Source organism: Lissotriton vulgaris, unplaced genomic scaffold, assembly GCF_964263255.1.
Source record: "Lissotriton vulgaris unplaced genomic scaffold, aLisVul1.2 SCAFFOLD_2194, whole genome shotgun sequence".
NCBI classification, from domain to species: domain Eukaryota; kingdom Metazoa; phylum Chordata; class Amphibia; order Caudata; family Salamandridae; genus Lissotriton; species Lissotriton vulgaris.
Window position 1 is genome coordinate 35,280 of NW_028254996.1, and position 23,744 is coordinate 59,023.

The following is a 23,744-nucleotide window of genomic DNA, read 5'->3' on the forward strand; positions in this document are numbered from 1 at the left end:
TTTCCCATGGTAATTTCCATAGGGCGGTTGGCCTCACTTTTAGCTCGAACGGCTGAATGGATTTGCACGAAACTTGGCAAAATTGTAGGGACTGTTAGCCCGATGTGCCTTTGCTAGGTCTCAATATATGTGCTCCAGTGGATTTTGAGTAATTTAGGTTCAAAAAAAGATATATATCTGGGCGGAGCCTAACCACACATCTGATCTGATTGGCTGTCAGCACTTCATCCAAGAAGTGTTGGCAGCCATCTTGGGACCAATATACATGATAGCACCTCATTAAAAAGCATTGTAGTTAATAGAGGGTTTTAAGACTTTAGTTAGATTATAAATCATTTGTTGATGGTACCATACTCGTTTTAGGAATTGTGGTGGGTTCTAAGGTGATTTTACCATGTGAAAAAACCTTCTGCTGTGATATCATGAATATTGTTTGAAAGAAAACTAATATCTCATGATTTTCCCACAGTGGTTTGGAAGGGGATCTATAAGCTAAACTGAAAGCATATTTTCTGTAAATTCACATTATCTTTCTCAGTCATGTGAAAATGAAGTCTGACATTCTCAGTAAAACATGTACATCCAACAAGGACAGAGACTGTCAGTTGATTCCTTTGTGTTCTACTGCAGCCCCCTAGAGTGTTCTAAAGAACAACTAGAGCGCTAACAGTCCTACGTATTACAAAGGTATGGCACACCTGAAGCCATCTTGATTGGAATAAAGTGGTAACTATTAAAACATTTAATTTAAAAAGAAACAACATGAGGGGGTATATTTTGCCATAGAAAGTATGATTAGTGCTGCAGAATGAAAAATTAGGGCACATTTTGAGTGACTTCTCAAATCCTTTTCTATTTCATTAAAACATTCTGACATGCAGTCTCCCAAAATGGCCACCAGAGACAAAAGAGCCCAAATGTAGCCCAAATATCACCCAGATGTAGCCCAAGTATAGCCCAATGACAGAATGTCCCAGAGTGTTCTAAAGAACAACTAGAGCGCTAACAGTCCTACTTATTACAAAGGTATAGCACACCTGGAGCCATCGTGATGGGAATAAAGTGGTAACTCTTAAAACATTTCATTTAAAAAGGAACAAAATGAGGGGGTATATTATGCAATAGAAGGTATTATTAGTGCTGCAGAAAGAAAAAATAAGGGCACATTTTGAGTGACTTTTCAAATCCTCTTCTATTTCATTAAAAAATTCTGACATGCAGTCTCCCAAAATGGCCACCAGAGACAAAAGAGCCCAAATGTAGCCCAAATATCACCCAGATGTAGCCCAAGTATAGCCCAATGACAGAATGTCCCAGAGTGTTCTAAAGAACAACTAGAGCGCTAACAGTCCTACTTATTACAAAGGTATGGCACACCTGAAGCCATCTTGATTGGAATAAAGTGGTAACTCTTAAAACATTTAATTTAAAAAGGAACAAAATGAGGGGGTATATTTTGCCATATGAATTATGATTAGTGCTGCAGAAAGAAAAATTAGGGCACATTTTGAGTGACTTCTCAAACCCTCTTCAATTTCATTAAAAAATTCTGACATACAGTCTCCCAAGGTGGCCACCAGAGACAAAAGAGCCTAAATGTAGCCCAAATATCACCCAGATGTACCCCAAGTATAGCCCAATGACAGAATGTCCCAGAGTGTTCTAAAGAACAACTAGAGCGCTAACAGTCTTACTTATGACAAAAGTATGGCACACCAGAAGCCATCTTGATTGGAATGAAGTGGTAAGTCTGAAAACACTCAATTTAAAAAGGAACAACATGAGGGGTTAATTTTGCCATAGAAAGTATGATTAGTGCTTCAGAAAGAAAAATTAGGGATCATTTTGAGTGACTTCTCAAATCCTCTTCTATTTCATTAAAAAAATTTGACATGCAGACTGAAACATGCACTTTGAGTACCAGCAGCAGACGTCCCTGGTGAGCAGTAGCTTTACTACAGTGATCTAATGTGCAACTAGAGTGCTAACATTCAGAATTTATGGCAAATGTGTGACACATCTGAATGCCTTCTTGATGGAACCAAAGAAAACAAGCATTGAAAATGCAATAGATCTCGCCCTCGTTTAAGTTAAAGCCATTCTGTTTGTAATGAGGTGGCTTTTTAGCTTTGCTTTTATTAGTGTTTTTTCAACTTTCATGTAAATAACATGCATCTGTATGCATATAAGTATATGTATGCATGCATTTATGTTTGTATTTATATAGATATACATATGATATATGTTTATATATGTATGTATATATATATATATATTCACTGAAAAAACCATAGGTTATAGACCATATATAGTTAGGAATTAGCATTTACAAAACCTTGAAAATTCACTGAAAAAACCATAGGTTATAGACCATATATAGTTAGGAATTAGCATTTACAAAACCTTGAAAATTCACTGAAAAAGCCATAGGTTATAGACCATATATAGTTAGGAATTCGCATTTACAAAACCTTATTTTACTCACACAAAACCATTGAAATTCCATATATAGTTAGTTGCACTAACTATATATCGGGCACCCGCAATCCACTGCTGATGATGTCACATATTACATCATTCATGACATGGTCAGTGACATCACTGATGACATCACTGATGACATCTCAAATGACATCACTGATGACATCACTGATGACAACATCCAGTGACTGTATGTTTCTGTAAAGTTAAAATATGTCTTACATACTGAAGAATGAGTGGATGTATAAGTGTCTGGATGAAGGATTTAGTAGGTGCATGACTGACTGTATGAGTGAGTGATTAAATGTGTCTCACTGAGTGCATGGGTTAGTGACTAAACTGTCTTAATTTGTGCATCATTATGTCTGTTGTTCTGTAAACTGTTGCATGTGTTGATAAGTAGCTATATGAGTAACTATATGGGTTATTGATTGGTTGCCCAAGTATTTGTATGGGAGACTGAGTGTGTGTGTGGGTGGCTGGGAGGTGTATGACTCTGTGCATAGATGTGTGAGCAGTTGATTCACTAGATGTATGGTTTCAAAAGTGCATGTGGAAACAGCTGTATGGGCGGTTGACTGTGTGCATGAGTGTATTGGTGAGTGAATGGATATCTCAGTGCTACATGTCAAAGTAAGTACATATGTAAAACACAGTACATGTGAGAGTTGACATATATAAATAACTGTGCATAAGAGCCAGTGAATGTGTGAGTGGCTGTATGGATCATTGTGAACTTGTATCAGGGATTGTATAAGAGAGTAAATATGTGTTAGTATATGTTTGAATAAGTAAAGTTTGTATAACTGTATAGTTGAGGAAATGGAGGTGTGATTGATTCTTTGCATGACTGACTAGGTGTGTGAGTAACTCCATGGATGAGTGACAGTCTGTGAGTGTCTGTTTACACTGATTGTATCTAAGGTTATATTAGAGTCTGAAGAGGTTCATCGTATTATCACATGAATGATATCATCAGTGATGTGATCAGTAATGTCAAATGAGATGTCATCAGTGATGTCATCAGTGATGTCATTTGAGATGTCATCAGTGATGTCATTTGAGATGTCATCAGTGATGTCATCAGTGATGTCACTGACCATGTCATGAATGATGTAATATGTGACATCATCAGCAGTGGATTGCGGGTGCGCGATATAAAGTTAGTGCAACTAACTATATATGGAATTTCAATGGTTTTGTGTGAGTAAAATAAGGTTTTGTAAATGCGAATTCCTAACTATATATGGTCTATAACCTATGGTTTTTTCAGTGAATATATATATATATGTGATCAAGGCCTCTGTGAAGGCCGAAACGTCATGCTGTGTGCCGCTTCCTTGAGGGTACAATAAAGAAAATTGCTCACTGCACCTGAGGTCTCCGTCTTCTTTCCTGCGCAGCGGTTCCTTCACTGGGCTCCGGGCGAGAGGTTGCTGAGGATTGTTGTATATATATATATATATATATATATATATATATATATATATATATATATATATATTACCTACTGGCGATAGCCAGTAGGTATATATAGTTAGGATTTTTTTCCTATGGGATTTTTGAAAATTCTATGTCGAATAACTTTGGCTTATGAGGACAGAATTGGCTGAAATTTTCAGGAAAATGGAACATTTTGTTTCTGAGCAGCCCCTGAAAATTTGGGGGGGTTTCGTCAAGGGGGGGCCGAGAAAAAAGGGGGGTCCCAAAACGTGTTTTTCCCATGCAATTTTCCATAGGGCGGTTGGCCTCACTTTTAGCCTGAACGGCTGAATGGATTTACACCAAACTTGGCAAAATTGTAGGGACTGGTAGCCCGATGTGCCTTTGCTATGTCTCAAGATATAGGCTCCAGTGGTTTTTACGAAAATTAACTTTAAAAAATATATATTGGGCTACATTGGGCTATATATATGTTGGAGCCCAAATGAAGCCCAATGTAGCCCAATGTAGCCCAAAGATGGCCACCAGAGACAAAAAACACCAAATGTAGCCCAAATATCAGCCAGATGTAGCCCAACTATAGCCCAATGACAGATTGTCCCAGAGTGTTCTAAAGAACAACTAGAGTGCTAACAGTCCTACTTATTACAAAGGTATGGCACACCTGAAGCCATCTTGATTGGAATAAAGTGGTAACTCTTAAAACATTTAATTTAAAAAGGAACAAAATGAGGGGGTTCATTTTGCCATAGAAAGTATGATTAGCGAATATATGACGAAATCCCGCATACCATCAGTCCGCAAAAAAAATCCCGCATGTACTATTAGGCCGCAAATTAAAATAACGAAAACTTTTAGAACGAATATGCCTTTAGCATACACTAAACAACTAAACTACCCTAAACCCTAAAACACTACCCCCAGCATGACCCTACACTACACAAACACTACAACACTACCCTAAACCCTAAAACACTACCCCCAGCATGACCCTACACTACACAAACACTACAACACTACCCTAAACCCTAAAACACTACCCCCAGCATGACCCTACACTACACAAACACTACAACACTACCCTAAACCCTAAAACACTACCCCCAGCATGACCCTACACTACACAAACACTACAACACTACCCTAAACCCTAAAACACTACCCCCAGCATGACCCTACACTACGCAAACACTACAACACTACCCAAAACCCTGAAACACTACACCCCAGCATGACCCTACACTACGCAAATACTACAACACTACCCTAAACCCTAAAACACTACCCCCAGCATGACCCTACACTACACAAACACTAAAACACAACCCTAAACCCTAAAACACTACCCCCAGCATGACCCTACACTACGCAAACACTACAACACAACCCTAAACCCTAAAACACTACCCCCAGCATGACCCTACACTACGCAAACACTACAACACTAACCTAAATCCTAAAACACTACCCCCAGCATGACCCTACACTACGCAAACACTACAACACTACCCAAAACCCTAAAACACTACACCCCAGCATGACCCTACACTACGCAAACACTACAACACTACCCTAAACCCTAAAACACTACCCCCAGCATGACCCTACACTACGCAAACACTACAACACTACCCTAAACCCTAAAACACTACCCCCAGCATGACCCTACACTACGCAAACACTACAACACTACCCTAAACCCTAAAACACTACCCCCAGCATGACCCTACACTACGCAAACACTACAACACTACCCTAAACCCTAAAACACTACCCCCAGCATGACCCTACACTACGCAAACACTACAACACTACCATAAACCCTAAAACACTACCCTCAGCATGACCCTACACTACGCAAACACTACAACACTACCCAAAACCCTAAAACACTACCCCCAGCATGACCCTACACTACGCAAACACTACAACACTACCCAAAACCCTAAAATACTACCCCCCAGCATGACCCTACAATACGCAAACACTACAACACTACCCAAAACCCTAAAACACTACCCCCAGCATGACCCTACACTACGCAAACACTACAACACTACCCTAAATCCTAAAACACTACCCCCAGCATGACCCTACACTACGCAAACACTACAACACTACCCAAAACCCTAAAACACTACACCCCAGCATGACCCTACACTACGCAAACACTACAACACTACCCTAAACCCTAAAACACTACCCCCAGCATGACCCTACACTACGCAAACACTACAACACTACCCAAAACCCTAAAACACTACACCCCAGCATGACCCTGCACTACGCAAACACTACAACACTACCCTAAACCCTAAAACACTACCCCCAGCATGACCCTACACTACGCAAACACTACAACACTACCCTAAACCCTAAAACACTACCCCCAGCATGACCCTGCACTACGCAAACACTACAACACTACCCTAAACCCTAAAACACTACCCCCAGCATGACCCTACACTAGGCAAACACTACAACACAACCCAAAACCCTAAAACACTACCCCCCAGCATGATCCTACACTACGCAAACACTACAACACTACCCAAAACCCTAAAACACTACCCCCAGCATGACCCTACACTACGCAAACATTACAACACTACCCAAAACCCTAAAACACTACCCCCAGCATGACCCTACACTACGCAAACACTACAACACTACCCAAAACCCTAAAACACTACACCCCAGCATGACCCTACACTACGCAAACACTGCAACACTACCCTAAACCCTAAAACACTACCCCCAGCATGACCCTACACTACGCAAACACTACAACACTACCCAAAACCCTAAAACACTACGCCCAGCATGACCCTACACTACGCAAACACTACAACACTACCCTAAACCCTAAAACACTAGCCCCAGCATGACCCTACACTACGCAAACACTACAACACAACCCTAAACCCTAAAACACTACCCCCAGCATGACCCTACACTACACAAACACTACAACACTACCCTGAACCCTAAAACACTACCCCCAGCATGACCCTACACTACGCAAACACTACAACACAACCCTAAACCCTAAAACACTACCCCCAGCATGACCCTACACTAAACAACCACCACAACTCTACACTACACTAACACAACACTACACTACACAACACTACACTACACTACACAATCACTAACCCACGAAAAAATGTACACAAACCCACTTACCTCTCTCGTCATCGTGGTTTTCACAAAGCAAATGCATTTACCATACATGCCTTTAAAACGTAATTCTTTGTAAAGGCATGCGCGATAAATGCACATGCGTTTTGAAAAAATGCGGGATAATGGTATGCGAGCTCAATGACCTTGCGGGATAATGGTATGCGGACTGAAAGTCTGCGGGATAAAAAATGCGGGAAAATGGCTGCAAACCATGATTAGCAGCAGACTTCCCTGGTGAGCACTAGCTGTACTACAGTGATCTAATGAGCAACTAGAGTGCTAACATTCAGAATTTATGGCAAATGTGTGACACATCTGAATGCCTTCTTGATAGAACCAAAGTAAACAAGCATTGAAAATGCAATAGATCTCGCCCTCGTTTAAGTTAAAGCCATTCTGTTTCTAATGAGGTGGCTTTTTAGCTTTGCTTTTATTAGTGTTTTTAAAACTTTCATGTAAATAACATGCATATGTATGCATATATGTATATGTATGCATGCATTTATATTTATATAGATATGCAGATTACATATGTTTATATATGTATATTACCTACTGGCGATAGCCAGTGGGTATATATAGTTAGGATTTTTTCTCTATGGGATTTCTGAAAATTCTATGTCTAATAACTTTGGCGTTTGTGGACGGAATTGGCTGAAATTTTCAGGAAAATGGCACATTTTTTTTCTGAGCAGCCCCTGTAAATTTGGTGGGGTTTCGTCAAGGGGAGGCCGAGAACAAAGGGGGGTCCCAAAACACGTTTTTCCCATTCATTTTTCCATAGGGCGGTTGGACTCACTTTTAGCTCGAACGGCTGAATAGATTTACATGAAACTTGGCAAAATTGTAGATATGGTTTGCCCGACATGCCTTTGCTATGTCTCAATATATGTGCTCCAGTGGATTTTGAGAAATTAACATTTAAAAAAATATATATATCTGTGACAGCGCTCCGGTTAGTGCCCCGGTTCGCGTACCTGACGCGTAACGGAACTTCGCGAAGCGAATCTGATTGGCTCTCCGGTGTCTGTCAACATTCTAAACAAACCGGAGCGGCCGCCATCTTGTCTCTCGGTACGATCGAGAGACAAGATGTGGTGAAAAACGAAGGGGGAAATGAAGGAAAGGGGGCAAGGTAGACCACTCCTGACCCCCTAGGATTGATGAGGGGGATATTAAAGTGCCCCGCGGGGCAAAAAATTTTGCGATTTTACGCCGTAGAGGCGCGTCCCGGTACGCGAACCGGGCAGCTCACCGGGCAGCTAACCGGGCAGCTAACCGGCAGAGTAGCTGTCAACATTGTAAACAGTCCGGAGCGGCCGCCATCTTGTCTCTCGGTAGGTTCGAGAGACAAGATGTGGTGAAAAAAGAAGGGGGAAATGAAGGAAAGGGGGCAAGGTAAACCCCTCCTGACCCCCTAGGATTGATGAGGGGGATATTAAAGTCCCCCGCGATTTTTCGCGGTAGAGGCGCTTCCCGGTACGTGAACCGGGCAGCTAACCGGCAGCGTAACGGGAGTCCGCCATCTTGTGTTTTTGGAGCGTCCGGTTCGCGTACCGGGTAGTGTCCCGGTAAGCGTAACAAGGGGAAAACCAAGAGAAACAGTAAAAAAAAATTAAGGGAATAGATTTCCAGCAAACTTGGCAAAATTGTAGGGACTGTTTGTTTGATGTGCCTTTGCAAGGCCTCAAGATATGTGCACGTGTGGATTTTGTCTAATTAAGGTTAAAAAAAATATATATATCTGTAAGCGTGCTCCGGCACGCTTACGTTACGGGTTTTGTTTGCGCTGCAGAACCGATACGTCACGGTTATGCGACGCGTCATGAGGCGTCTCACGTGGCAACGTGATACGTCACATAATAAAGAATATATTTTACAGCTATAGATATTAGCTTTTAAAAAACCAATGAAATTCACTGAAAAAACCATAGGTTATAGACCATATATAGTTAGGAATTTGCATTTACAAAACCTTGAAAATTCACTGAAAAAACCATAGGTTAGAGACCATATATAGTTAGCTGGACATTTTATTGACATAAAACCAATGAAATTCCATATATAGTTAGTTGCACTAACTATATATCGCGCACCCGCAATCCACTGCTGATGATGTCACATATTACATCATTCATGACATGGTCAGTGACATCACTGATGACATCACTGATGACATCTCAAATGACATCACTGATGACATCACTGATGACATCTCAAATGACATCAGTGATGACATCATGACACACCAATACCAGTTACTACATACGCACTCACTGATTCCTACGTCTACACACACATTCACTCATTCACCCATACAATCACTCATACATACAGTCACTCATTATTACAACACTATCATATGCACTCATACACCTATGCAGACACTCACACACTGCCACTCATCCATGGAGTTACTCACACACCTAGTCAGTCCTGTAAAGAATCAATCACACTTCCATTTCCTCATCTATACAGTTAAACACAGAACACCATACTTCAGTGACATCACTGATGACATCACTGATGACATCTCAAATGACATCACTGATGACATCTCAAATGACATCACTGATGACATCATGACACACCAATACCAGTTACTACATACGCACTCACTGATTCCTACGTCTACACACACATTCACTCATTCACCCATACAATCACTCATACATACAGTCACTCATTATTACAACACTATCATATGCACTCATACACCTAGTCAGTCCTGTGAAGAATCAATCACACTTCGATTTCCTCATCTATACAGTTAAACACAGAACACCATACTTTTCACACATATACTAACACATACTTACTCTCTTATACAATCACTGATACAAGTACACATTGATATGCACAGAGTCACACACCTCCCAGCCAGCCACACACACACTCAGTCTTCCATACATCCACTCATTCTTCAATATGTAAAACATATTTAAACTTTACAAAAACACACAGACACTAGATGATGTCATCAGTGATGTCATTTGAGATGTCATCAGTGATGTCATCAGTGATGTCATTTGAGATGTCATCAGTGATGTCATCAGTGATGTCACTGACCATGTCATGAATGATGTAATATGTGACATCATCAGCAGTGGATTGCGGGTGCGCGATATATAGTTAGTGCAACTAACTATATATGGAATTTCATTGGTTTTATGTCAATAAAATGTCCAGCTAACTATATATGGTCTCTAACCTATGGTTTTTTCAGTGAATATATATATATATGAACCCATTCCTGTGTTCAAAAGTCTTTCAGAAAGCAGGCACCGACTCCGTAGGATTGATAATCAAAGGTATTTATTAACAAGAAAGACGACCAGACGCGTTTCGGTGGACAAGTCCGCCTTGCTCACTACATCTGGTTTCACCAACACAGTAAGACATATTTATAGTGGTACAGAGAAACCCATTGGTTCAGTGAAAAACGACAGGAGTAACATGTGACAAAATCATAGACATTGAGGATAAAAAAATGCATGGATTTCAAACAATTGTGTAAAAAAATGTAAAAATAAAGCATTAATGACTCATTGCAAATTGAGCAGTTTTACATTTGTAGCTCTGTAAATCCTCACAGGTGTTAGGCCCCTCTTAGGTTAGAGATGAATACAATGTAAATGCATTCTTTACGATGTACAATGTTTAGATGTGTTGTTTATGGACATAGAAGAAAGGTTGCGCTTTCCTTAAATCCTATCTGAGCCTCCCTATTCTGTAACTTTCCAACCAGTTCACCACTTCAGCCTCATGAATGCGGCGGCGGGTAAAACCGTGAGTAATGGCTTTTTCCCATCATGGATGTTTGTCTGTACATTTTGGAAAATAATTAACGGGCAGACGAAATCATCCTGGTTCCGAAGGCGCTGCGCATTCAGTTTACCCTGTAATTGTTTGGGAAAGGGGGTGTTTGTTACAGACAAAAGCGGGCATCAGTGAGAAGTTAAGGGCATATATGCCGAATGCGGGAAATCAGGAAGCCGCTGTGGCAATAAAGTTGTTGAAAACGAGTATAAGGCAGGACTATTACAAGCACCAACAATTTTGTGTTTGAAAGGACGTTTTGTAACTGAGCGCATAGGAAGATAGTTTTAGCATGGTGCAATACGTGGTGGGATAAGTAATGCCCTAAATCATATGATGGAATAGCTAATGCGTTGTGTTGCCCAAGTGGGCAGTGTACAACTAGGTATAAGTTCTGCCATTTGATGCCTGTTATGAACATTGGTGTATATTTGCGGCTTCCCTAATTAACCCCGCATGACATCTCACAGTACGTAATGTTTCCAACAAGCATAGGTAAATGTAATTAGTGAAATGGAGATCAAGACGGGTAGGATGGAAGGAAGGCTATGTGCTAAGTGTCAAAAGTGGACAAAAACGGGAAGGCCTGTCTTAAAAGTAGTTCCAAAGTCGTTCATTGAAAAAATGTGAGTGGATATTTACAAGTGGCTGTGAATTGTGCTTGTGGGTTAAAATATATTAAAGATGGTGAAGCTAGATATTACGCAGCTTAATGGGCCTAGGTATTTAGGCACGAGGAAGTGCTACTGGATAATGTATGTCTTTGGATAATGCACAGATTACAGATGTACATTAAGGGCTTCATCAGAATTGTGGCCATTGGGTATCTTGGAGTTTAACTGAATGATGTATTTTGACTCTAAACGTCTGAGTGTTTGTAGTGTGGTCCCTCCTCTTGTTTTGGGTGCCACGTTGTCAATTACATAGTACGATAGGTCCTCCTTGTTCCCATTGTGATGTGCATTGATATGTCTTGCAAAGGGGTATGTAGGGTCATCATTGCTGATGGCGCGCAAGTGCTGCAAGATCCTGACATGGACCGGGTGGATCGTACTACCCACATATAGTTTCTTGCAGGTACAGCTGAGCACATAGACTGCGTGGTCAGTGTTACAGGTAAAGTGTTCTCTAATTGTGTAAGGAGTTTTCCTGAACGGGAACTCGACTATTTTGGTGTTAACTCCATGTAGGCAGGCTTTGCACTTTGAACACTTAACAAGACCTTTTTGGGCTTGTAACCAGGACGTATTCATGTTCGGGTTTTAGTTTATGATGGGTGCATAGGTAACCAATTCTTGTCTCATGGAGATCGCTCTCCGAAAGGTTATTTGGGGTTGTTTGGCACACACATGTCCAATGGTGGGGTCCATTTTCATGCGTGGCCAATGTCTATACATCATTCTGCGAAGGTCTTTATGGTGTTTGCTGTAACCCGTGATCATTCTAGGAGTAAAAGGTTTTCTTTCACTAAGGTCAGTTGTCTAGATAGTTTGCCCCTTTTTTCCTTAGCTTTGTCTAGTGTATTTTCTTTGTATCCTCTTTCTCTTAGCCTTGTAAAGAGGCTTTCTGTATTTCCTTTCAAATCTGATTCCAGGCTACAATTTCTTTTCATACGGAGGCATTCCGCATATAGTATGCTGTCCTTCAAATTAACTGGGTGGAAGCTCGTAGCATGCAGGATTGTATTGCCGGCTGTTTCCTTCCTATATGTTCTGGATTCTATTCTTCCCTCTTTCTGAAATACCTCTAGCTCTAGAAATGTGATTTTGCTCCTGCCTTTGGTACAGGTAAATTTAAGGTTCAGGCTGTTGTCATTTATGGTTTGCACAAAAGCATGGGCACTTTCCTCCATTCCCTGCCACACCATAAAGATGTCATCTATATATCTCTTATATAGGACAATGTGGTTGAGGTATGTGTGGTGGTGTTGGGCCATGAGTACTTGCTTCTCCCACCATCCCATATGTAAATTTGCATAGCTGGGGGCAAAGCAAGTACCCATGGCCATGCCCTGGATCTGTTGGTATAGGAGTATGTTGTATGTGAAGGTGTTGTTGACCAGGCACCATTCAGCCATCTGTACTAAGATCATAGTGTGTTGGTGTAGTGTGATGTTGCGCCTTCCTAGAAAGTGTTTCATAGCATTTAAACCATCTCTGTGTCTAATGCTTGTGTAGAGACTCTGAACATCCAATGTAACAAAAATAAAATCTGATTGCCATGCAAAGTCATCAATTTTACACAGAAAGTCCCCAGAGTCTCTCAGAAAAGTTGGTAATGCCTGTACCAGCGGTTGTAAGAAAAAGTCTATGAATTTACTAGTATTCTCAAAGAGACTTCCTATAGCCGAGATGATTGGTCTGCCAGGGGCACAGTCAATGTTTTTATGGATCTTTGGTAGTAGGTACAATTGGGGGGTTATTGGATGGTTGTTTTTTAGGAAGTTGAATTCTGGCTTGGTTAAGAGGCCTTTGCTTCTCCAGTCATCCAGGCTCATGTGGTATCTCTCCTTGATGTTGGCAAGGTTGGAGCTGTTGATTCTTTTATAACATTGTCTATCTTGTAATTGTTGCATAGCTTCATGGTTATACATGTCTAGTGGCCATAGGACTAGATTCCCACCTTTGTATGCGCACCGGATTACGATGTCTTGACTTTTTTTTATTTGTCCATTACTTTTTCGTATTTCACTCGTTGGTTGTTAGTCTTTTGATTGAAAGTTGTACTGCTCTCCAACGCTAGGTTTTTAAGATCTTTGATCACCCTTTCTGCAAAAACATCAATGTTGTCCTTAGGCATGGGAGGATAGGAGATAGATTTTGGTCTGAAAGGGGAGGGTTCTGATGCATAAAGTGATAGATTTACATATGTGATTGTGTATTGCTCAAAACTCCTTCTGCTAGGTTTAGTTCTACCTCTGTCATGTCTCTCAGGAAATCCAGATCCTCTATATTAAGAGCAATTGAATTAGTTTGTTTTTCTTGTAGATCTAAAGTTTTTTCTTTTTGGTTGATAAAATACTTGTTTAGTTTTAATTTTTGAGTGAAATGGTAGAGGTCTATCCTAGTTTTGGTGTAATTAAAATGTGTCTCTTTACAGAAAGAGAGTCCCAATCCCCAAAGTCTTAAGTTCTTCTGGTGGAAAACAAAAAATGCTTTTCCTATGGAAACTAGGTCCTAACTATAACTACCTACTGGCGACCGCCAGTAGGTAATATATATATATATATATATATATATATATATATATATATACACAAATATCCATAATAATATAAACAAATAAATAAGATATTCAACTGAGACAATACATTAAAGATTGTTTTTTTAAATCCCCAGAAAGCACATTTACTAAAAATACTAATAAAGAAGAGAAAGTGCTGGACTTCGTAAATATTACATTTACTATTATCACTCCAGTCTGTGCAACAGCAGGGAAATCGTTGGATTTCAGAGGTTTTAAATTTACTATTCCTACTCGAGTCTATGTGTCAGTAAGAAAAGAGTTGGTGCCCTATCTGCAAGAAAATAATGCAGCGTGTCACTGCAAGCTGTTTTGCAGCGCCGTGCTGCATCATTTTCAAAGCATAGAGTGAGTTGTATTAAGATTAATACAACCCATTCCTGTGCTTTCCCCGACACTGGCGCACCATGGCAGCTGTGCGCCAGCACAGGCAGCCTTGCGTCATTTTACAAGGGTGCCTGCACTGCAGGTATGATTGTTACTGTGCAGGAAGGGAGACCTTCCTGCACAAAAGCAAAGGTTAATGTGTGAAAGGGACCCATAGTTACAATGCCATGGAAACTCACGCAGGGCGTAAATATGGACACGGCCATTGCGCCACCAGCGCCACAAAAATATTGGCGCACTAATGACCCAATGGGATCTTAACTAAGGACTGTGTGGAGGTAAAAGATACTATTCCCCCCTTTAGTCTGTGCAACAGTATGGAAAGGGCTTGACTTCAGAGGGTTAAGAGTTACTCTTCCCACTCCAGTCTGTGTTAAACACAGAGATAGTTGAATAACCCTAATAATTTGTTTTAAAAAATCTTAATATAAACAATATTAATTTACATACACATATATATTAAAAAAGTAAAACATAATTAAAGAAATTACATAATTATTTAACAACAGAAATAATTATCATTTAATTATTAATTAAGTTCATACCCTATACCACGACAAACCCAGCAGCACACACCTAAAATATTACTAAAACACGTCCATATTAACACGATTTACATAATTACATAATTAATAATACATGAAATAATTAATTAATTATTAATTGAAAGTTAACTATTTCTTATTAAACTTTTCACTCTATAGCCTTACAAACCTATCAATATGACATAATGTGCAAAATTGATATCAATCACAAATGCAAGTTATCAATGACTTCATAATTAATTATTACTTAGCTAAATTCCCACCTTATTCCCCCTACAGACCCAATAACCTGCTACAACACTATAAATTACTTTTATCAATTAAATTAAAAAATCTGTCACTAACAATTACAAACTTAATTTTAAAAAATGTAAACATTTATACAAGCAACGCATTAAATTAATATATCATAGTACACAAAAAATAATTTAAAAACTATATTTCAAACAACTTGATTATTGATAAAAATATTAAAAATAATAATATACTTGACAACAATATTACTTTTCTAACGAAAAGATACTCTTGACAACAACATTTCTGCATCAAGACATTTTTATATCACAATCTGTTTTCTGATATTAAAAACTCAATATTTTGACCGAATACCATGCTCCACACGCGTAATTTGATCAAGCCTCCAGTTACAAGACCCATACCCTTCTCAGAAGGAACGGGTAAGGCATTTTTTACTGTTACTCGCCTTTACAAGGCAGAGATCACATGTCTTGACAAACAAGATGAGTACGTCATGGATGGAAGCTTTCCAGAAAGATTTTCAGAAACAACACATTACTCACCTGAAGTCCACCATTCCGAATCTAACCACTGGTGTGGGGGCAAAGAGAAGGTCTGGTACAACTCACATTCTTCCTAAATTCATTGTGCATCTCACAACAAGGGTTCTGTTCCGCAGTGAGCGTTCCTGACAACATCTCCGGGTGCCTGAACCTACAGAGATCACCATCGCCTCTTAGCTTTATGTCCTTAGTCTCTCTTGTCTTTATGTCCTCAGACCCCTCCTGGCTTTATGTCCTCAGCCCCCGCTTGGTTTTATGTCCTCAGCCCCCACTTGACTTTATGTCCTCAGCCTCCTCTTGACTTTATTTCCTAAGCCCCCTCCTGGCTTTATGTCTGCAGCCCCGCTTGCCTTTATGTCCTCAGCCCCCGCTTGACTTTATGTCCTCAGGCCCCTCTTGGCTTTATGTCCTCATCCCCCGCTTGACTTTATGTCCTCAGACCCCTCTTGGCTTTATGTCCTCAGACCCCGCTTGTCTTTATGTCCTCAGCCCCCTCTTGTCTGTATGTCCTCAGACCCATCCTGGCTTTATGTGCTCGCTCCCTCTTGGCTTTATGTCTTCGCTCCCTCTTTTCTTTATGTCCTCAGCTCCCTATTGGCTTAATGTCCTCAGCTCCCTCTTGACTTTATGTCCTCAGCTCCCTCTTGGCTTTATGCTCTCTCTCTCTCTTGGCTTTATGTCCTCAGCCCCCTCTTGGCGTTATGTCCTCAGCTACCCTCTTGTCTTTATATCCTCAGTATCTCTTGTCTTTATGTCCTCAGTCTCTCTTGTCTTTATGCCCTCAGTTTCTCTTGTCTTTATGTCCTCAGTCTCTCTTGTCTTTATGTCCTCAGTCCCTCTTAACTTTATGTCCTCAGCCCCCACTTGACTTTATGTCCTCAGCTCCCACTTAGCTTTATGTCCTCAGTCCCCTCTTGGCTTTATGTCCTCAGACCCTACTTGACTTTATGTTCTCGGCTCCCACTTGGCTTTATGTCCTCCGCCACCTCTTGGCTTTATGTCCTCAGACCCCACTTGACTTTATGTCCTCGGCCCCCTCTTGGCTTTATAGTCCTCAGCCCCCACTTCACTTTATGTCCTCAGTCCCTCTTGACTTTATGTCCTCAGCTCCCTTTTGGCTTTATGTCCTCAGCCCCCTCTTGTCTTTATGTCATCAGTCCCTCTTGACTTTATGTCCTTGGCTCCCACTTGGCTTTATGTCCTCAGACCCCCTGGTCTTTATGTCCTCAGCCCCCTCTTTCCTTTATGTCCTCAGCCCCCACTTGACTTTATGTCCCCAGCTCCCACTTGGCTTTATTTCCTCAGCACCCTCTGGGCTTTATGTCCTTAACCCCCTCTTGCCTTTATGTCCTCAGACCCCAATTGACTTTATGTCATCAGCTCCCACTTGGCTTTATGTCCTCAGCTCCCACTTGGCTTTATGTCCCCAGCCCCCTCTGGGCTTTATGTCCTCAGCCCCCTCTTGCCTTTATGTCCACAGCTCCCACTTAGCTTTATGTCCTCTGCCCGCTCTTGGCTTCATGTCCTCAGCCCCCTCTTGCCTTTATGTCCTCAGCCCCAGCCCCCTCTTGACTTTATGTCCTGAGCTCCCACTTGGCTTTATGTCCTCAGCCCCCTCTTGCCTTTAAGTCCTCAGCCCCCACTTGACTTTATGTCCTCAGCCCCCTCTTGGCTTTATGTCCTCAGCCCCCTCTTGCATTTATGTCCTCAGCCCCCTCTTGGCTTTATGTCCTCAGACCCCACTTGACTTTATGTCATTGGCTCCCACTTGGCTTTATGTCCTCAGCCCCCCTCTTGACTTTATGTCCTCAGTCCCTCTTGACTTTATGTACTCAGCCCCCTCTTGGCTTTATGTCCTCAGCCCCCTCTTGCCTTTATGTCCTCAGCCCCACTTGACTTTATGTCCTCAGCTCCCACTTGGCTTTATGTCCTCAGCCCCCTCTGGGCTTTATGTCTTCAGTTCCCACTTGGATTTATGTCCTCGCTCCTGCTAGACTTTATGTCCTCAGCCCCCTCCTGGCTGTATGTCCTCAGCCCCCTCTTGTCTTTATGTCCTCAGGCCCTTCTTATCTTTATGTCTTCACCCCTCTTGGATTGAACTAGGGAGGGATTTACTTACGGTGCGTAGCAATGAGCTGCAGATATGATCCAGTACTCGCTGATGAGAGACCCCCCACACCAGCGGTTCCCACTGGTGGTGAAGTAGACCTGCCAGGGCTGGGAGTGGGGTTTGCATTCGTAGCCCCCAATAATCTTATCATCGTCTTCCAATGGTGCGGCCGCTGCAAGAAGAAAGCACTGGTTAGTGTCTGAGATAACAGGATGAGTATCACAGGGTAGAGAGGCACAGGGTGTCTGGGACCCTGCAGTCCGAGAGCCCACCTTCAGCTGTCTACGAACCCCCTCGACAGCTTGGGGTGCCAGAGAACCCCCCCCCCTACAGCTTGGAGAGTCTGGGAACCCACCTACAGCTCAAGGTGTCTGAGAACCTACATACTTCTCAGGGTGTCTGAGAAGACCCCTACAGCTTGGGATATCTGGGTATCCAAATACAGGTCAAGGTGTCTGAGAACCTGAATACAAGTTGAGGTTTCTGAGAACCCACGTGTACCTCAGGTGTGTGAAAAACCACCTACAGTTCTGTGTGTCTGAGAACCCACCTACAGCTTGGGGTGCCTGAGAACCCCACTGCAGCCAATGATATCGGAGAACCTCCCTACAGCTCGGGTTGTCTGAGAACCCACATACATCTCTGTGTGCCTGGGAACCCACATACATCTCTGTGTGTATGAGAACCCATGTATAGTTCTGTGGTTCTGAGAACTCACCTATAGCTTGACGTGCCTGAAACCTCACTTACAGCTCTCTGTTTCTGAGAACCCACCTACAGCTCGGGTGTCTGAGAACCAACATACAGCTTGGGGTGTCTTACAAGCCACCTACAGCTCTGTGTGTCTGAGAACCCACATACATCTCAGGGTGTCTGAGAACCCACCTACAACTCGAGGTGTCCGAGAACCTACATACAACGCGGGGTGTCTGAGAACCCACCTGCAGCTCGGGGTGTCTGAAAACCCACCTGCAGCTAGGGGTGTCTGAAAACCCACCTGCAGCTCGGGGTGTCGGACAACCCACCCACAGCTCAGGAGTGTATAAACCCCACTTACAGCTTGGGGAGTGAGGGAACCTACTTACAGCTCTGCGCGTCTGAAAGGCCAAATACAGTTCGATTTTTCTGAGAAACCATCTGTACCTCAGGAGTGTGAATAATCACCTACAGCTCAAGGTGTCTGTGAGAAGTTGGCCTGGCATATGCTGTCCACTGGTTATAGTGGGCCCCTTGCACCGGTCCAAACAACCCCTTAGAGGTGATAGGTTAAAGACAACCTTATTTGAAAGATATCCTAGTGGTAGCTGTGGAGAGAAGCCTTGAAGCTAAGTCTTGAAGGAATGTAAAGCAGCTTGTTTTACCAGTCTATAACCTCGTGAATGGCTAAATGGAGGGAGAACCACAACCGGTATATATAGAAAATGTATTCACTGAAACAAACACAGGTTTCAGGCACGTTATAGTTAGAAATTAGCATTTAACAAACCTTAGAAATTTACAGAAAAAAACATAGGTTTTAGGGAAAGTTCTAGTTAGTTGGACATTTCACTCGTACAAAACCAGAGAAATTCCCCCATTATAGTTAGTTCAGCTAACTATAACTCGCGCCTCAGCAATGCTCTGCTGATGACATAACAAATGACATCACTCATGAAATGGTCAGTGACATCACGGATGACATCAGTGATGTCATCTCAAATAACATCACTGATGACATCATCCAGTGACTGTGTGTTTTTGTAAAGTTTAAATATGTTTAATATGTCTAGGAAAAGACTATTGAAGAATGAGTGGGTGTATAAGTGTCTGAATGGATGATTTAGTAGGTGCGTGACTGACTCTATAAGTGAGTGATGAAACGTATCTCAATGAATGCATGGGTTAGTGAGTAAATTGTGTGAATGTCTGTATCCGTCTGTCTGTTGGTGTGTAAATAGCTGCATGGGGTTGCGAATAGCTACATGAGTGAGTATCTGTATGGGTGCCTGAGTGTCCTTGTGGGCGGGAGGTGTGTGACTCTAAACATAGATGTATGAATGGGTGATTCACTGGGTGCATGGTTTCAAGAGTGCATCTGTGATGGGCTGTATGGGTTGGTGAGTCTGTGTATGGGTGTGTTAGTGAGTAAATGTATATCTCAGTGGTACATGTGTGAGTAACCACATATGTGAAAGGCAGTATATATGTGTGTTGGAGTATATATGGCTATAACTGAGAGTGTGTGATTCTGAGAGTGGCTGTAAGGATGAGTGTGTGCTTGTATCAGTGATTGGATATGAGCATAAGAATGTGCTAGTATTTGTATGAGTGATTGAGCTGGTGTGTGTATAACTGTATAGGTGAGTAAATGGGAGTGTGAATAATTATTTGCATGACTTACTAGGTGTGTGAGTCACTCTATGTAAGAGTGACGGTGTGTGAGTGTCTACATAGGTGTATGAGTGCATATGATAGTCCTGTACTGAGTGACCGTAAGTATGAGTGATTGTAGGGGTGAGTGAGTGGATGTGTGTGTAGCCTTAAGAATCAGTGAGTGGGTATGTAGTTATTGGTGTTGGAGTGTCTATGGTTTTTAAAATGACAGTCTGTAATTTAGAGTGGGTGTATCAAAGGTTATATTAGGGTGGGAGAAGATGCATCAAATTATCACATGGATGGTGTCATCAGTGATGTCATTTGAGATGTCATCAGTGATGTCACTGACCATGTCATGAGTGATGTAATATGTGATGTCATCAGCAGTACATTGCAGGAGCGTGAGTTGAAGTTAGCTGAATTAACTATAAACGGGGAATTTCACTGGTTTTGTATCAGTGAAATGTCCAACTAACTATAACTTTCCCTAAAACCTATGTTTTTTTCAGTGAATTTCTAAGGTATTTTAAATGCTAGTTTCTAACTACGCCTACAGAGGTAGGACATGTAAAGAAAGAAGAAAAGAAAGCACAGAAAGAAGCAAAAGAAATCCACAAAGACAAAGAAACGTGAAGGAAGAAGCAAGACATGTGCAGAAAGAACCAACAGAGGAGCAGAAAGAGGCCGTGTTGCAAAATCATCCTGTGCCCTCAACTTTTTCAGACGTGTACTGGTGGTAACTGACTCTGACTGACCAGGCCTAGAGCCGGTGCTACGCTAAAAGACACTTAGAATACAGTGAAAACACATGCATACACTAGGGAACACAATGCGTTGGGGTCCCCCTGTGATTAGCATGACCTCCTCTGTAAGGCCCTAGTACATGATAGGGCCGGGGGATTAAAACGACCTCTAAACCAGAGGAGCAGAAATGCGCTACTTGAAGTAGCAGTGGCGTTTGCAGAATGGTGGATAAAAGGTGCTGGGCCTCCAACCAAGGCTCCGGAATGCCACTGCGTAGGACTTACAGGAGGTACCAGGAGGGATTCTTGGCCCCCAAACTCCCTTGGGAATAAATTGGACTTCATCCCCCATCGCGTAGTCTGCCACGAGGCACATTTGCAGAGTGGTAGAGAAAGGGGGCCATGGCCTCCGAAGACGTCTTAGCAATCCCACTGTGTGGGACTTACTGGAGGTAACAGGAGGGGCAGATGGCCCCCAAGGACATCCTTGGGGGCCAACTTCCCGAACTATTACCTCCAGTCAGTCCCACACAGAAGCATTGGTAAATATTCGTACCAGGCAATGCCCACTTTGCCCACCACTCTACAAACGCGCTCCCTGGCACGCTCTTGTATGGGGATTGAGGTTCCCTTCACTGCTGGGGGTCCTTTAGGGGCCAACTAGCCCACCTTTCACCTCCAGTAAGCCCCACACAGTGGAATTGGTTAGAGGTAGACTAAGGCCACGCCCCATTTCTCCACCACTTTGCAAACGCGCCCCCTGGCGCGCTGTAAGTTGGGGGATAAAGTCCCCTTGAATCCTGAGGGTCCCTGGGTCCAACCAGCCCACTAGGTACCTCCAGTAAGCGATCAGAGCTGCGCTGCAAAGGATTAACAAGCATTGGAAATGCAATAGGTCTCGCACCATTAGAGTTAGTGCTTTTAGAATTGTTTATGGGTTTTTCTTGTAAATGTTTAGCATTTTTGTTTCCTGTAGCCAATGCTAAAGTATTACAAATAAAAAAAGCCATAAACATTTCTAAAAGCTCTAACTGAAATGGTCTGAGAACTATTGCACTGTGTGAGGGTGAGGGTGAGTGAGGGTGAGGGTGGGTGAGGGTGAGTGAGGGTGAGTGAGGGTGAGTGAGGGTGAGGGGTTGAGGGTGAGGGGTTGAGGGTGAGTGAGAGTGAGGGTGAGTGAGGGTGAGGGTGAGTGAGGGTGAGTGAGGTTGAGGGTGAGGTGTTGAGGGTGAGTGAGGGTGAGGGTGAGTGAGGGTGAGTGAGGTGTTGAGGGTGAGTGAGGGTGAGGGGTTTTGGGTGAGTGAGGGTGAGGGGGAGTAGTTGAGGCTGAGTGAGGGTGAGTGAGAGTGAGGGTGAGTGAGGGGTTGAGGGTGAGGGGTTGAGGGTGAGTGAGTGAGGGTGAGGGGTTGAGGGTGAGTGAGGGTGAGGGGTTGAGGGTGAGTGAGGATGAGTGAGAGTGAGGGTGAGTGAGGGGTTGAGGGTGAGGGGTTGAGGATGAGTGAGGGTTTGAGGGTGAGGGGTTGAGGGTGAGTGAGGGTGAGTGAGGGTGAGGGTGAGGGGTTGAGGGGGAGGGGTCGAGGGGGAGGGGTTGAGGGTGAGTGAGGGTGAGTGAGTGAGGGTGAGGGGTTGAGGGTGAGTGGGTGAGGGTGAGGGGTTGAGGGTGGGTGGGTGAGGGGTTGAGGGTGAGTGAGTGAGGGTGAGGGGTTGAGGGTGAGTGAGGGTGAGGGGTTGAGGGTGAGGGGTTGAGGGTGAGTGAGGGTGAGGGTGAGTGAGGGTGAGGGGTTGAGGGTGAGGGGTTGAGGGTGAGGGGTTGAGGGTGAGTGAGGGTGACATCGGGCTGACGTCAGCTGGGCCCCAGAGTCAAAGGGCACCGTCTGGATTAATAAGCAGCACGGCCGAGTCCATGGCAACACTCATTTAGGCGCCGAACAATATCCGACATGTCTGCAAGGCTGAATGCGAAACAGTTCGCCAGTGTGTCGTCTGATGGGTTTTCACCCCGAATTAATTTGAAGGCGCTTGTGTGGGAGGGGCGGCGGGTGTACTTGGCCTACAGCAAGGAACCTGCACACACTGGTCTGGTCTATGAAATCTAAGAACTACACATTTAAATAAAATTTAAAAAAAGGAAGCGACAAAGGAAATAAGTCTAATTAAGCCTTTATACATTTTAAAAAGAAAGTCAATTAATCGCAAACGTAAAGCAGACAAACGCAGAGATTCTAAACCCTACTTAAGGCAGGTATACATACACCCATGCTCACATACCGGAGGTCTACCTGAGAAAACGTCCTGCTACAAGGAATGTTGTCTTTCATGGCTTCCTGTAGATGTCCTCCTGCAAGTCAGTTTCCTGCGACATTGCGCTCAAACTCCTGCTATCCCTTATTAAACAAGCACTGGCGATGCCAATGGGCGCGAAGGGGTGGTGCGGGTGGAGAAGAGAAGCAATAGGGGAGAAAACAACATAGAGCGAGTTGGGAGAATGACACAGACGAGATAGAACCAGGGAAGTGCACGAGGGAGAGCGCAACATGGAAAGGGGCCGGGAGAAGCACATGGATGACAGAGCAACTGGAGAGAAGTACACAAGGGCGACAGCTGGTAAAAGCAAGCACTTTCATGGCGTGCA

The 23,744-nt window shown here is 42.9% G+C and overlaps 1 protein-coding gene across 1 annotated transcript in view; it reads right to left on the minus strand.

Annotated features, from left to right (window-relative positions):
* Positions 1–23,744, minus strand: part of LOC147659355 (putative trypsin-6) — a gene marked incomplete at its 3' end in the record, with an annotated part of 53,880 nt that overhangs the window by 24,263 nt on the left and 5,873 nt on the right. The window contains exon 2 of the mRNA XM_086951806.1: positions 18,024–18,186. Coding sequence (XP_086807932.1) covers positions 18,024–18,186 — 163 coding nt within the window. The remainder of the gene's footprint in view (positions 1–18,023; positions 18,187–23,744) is intronic.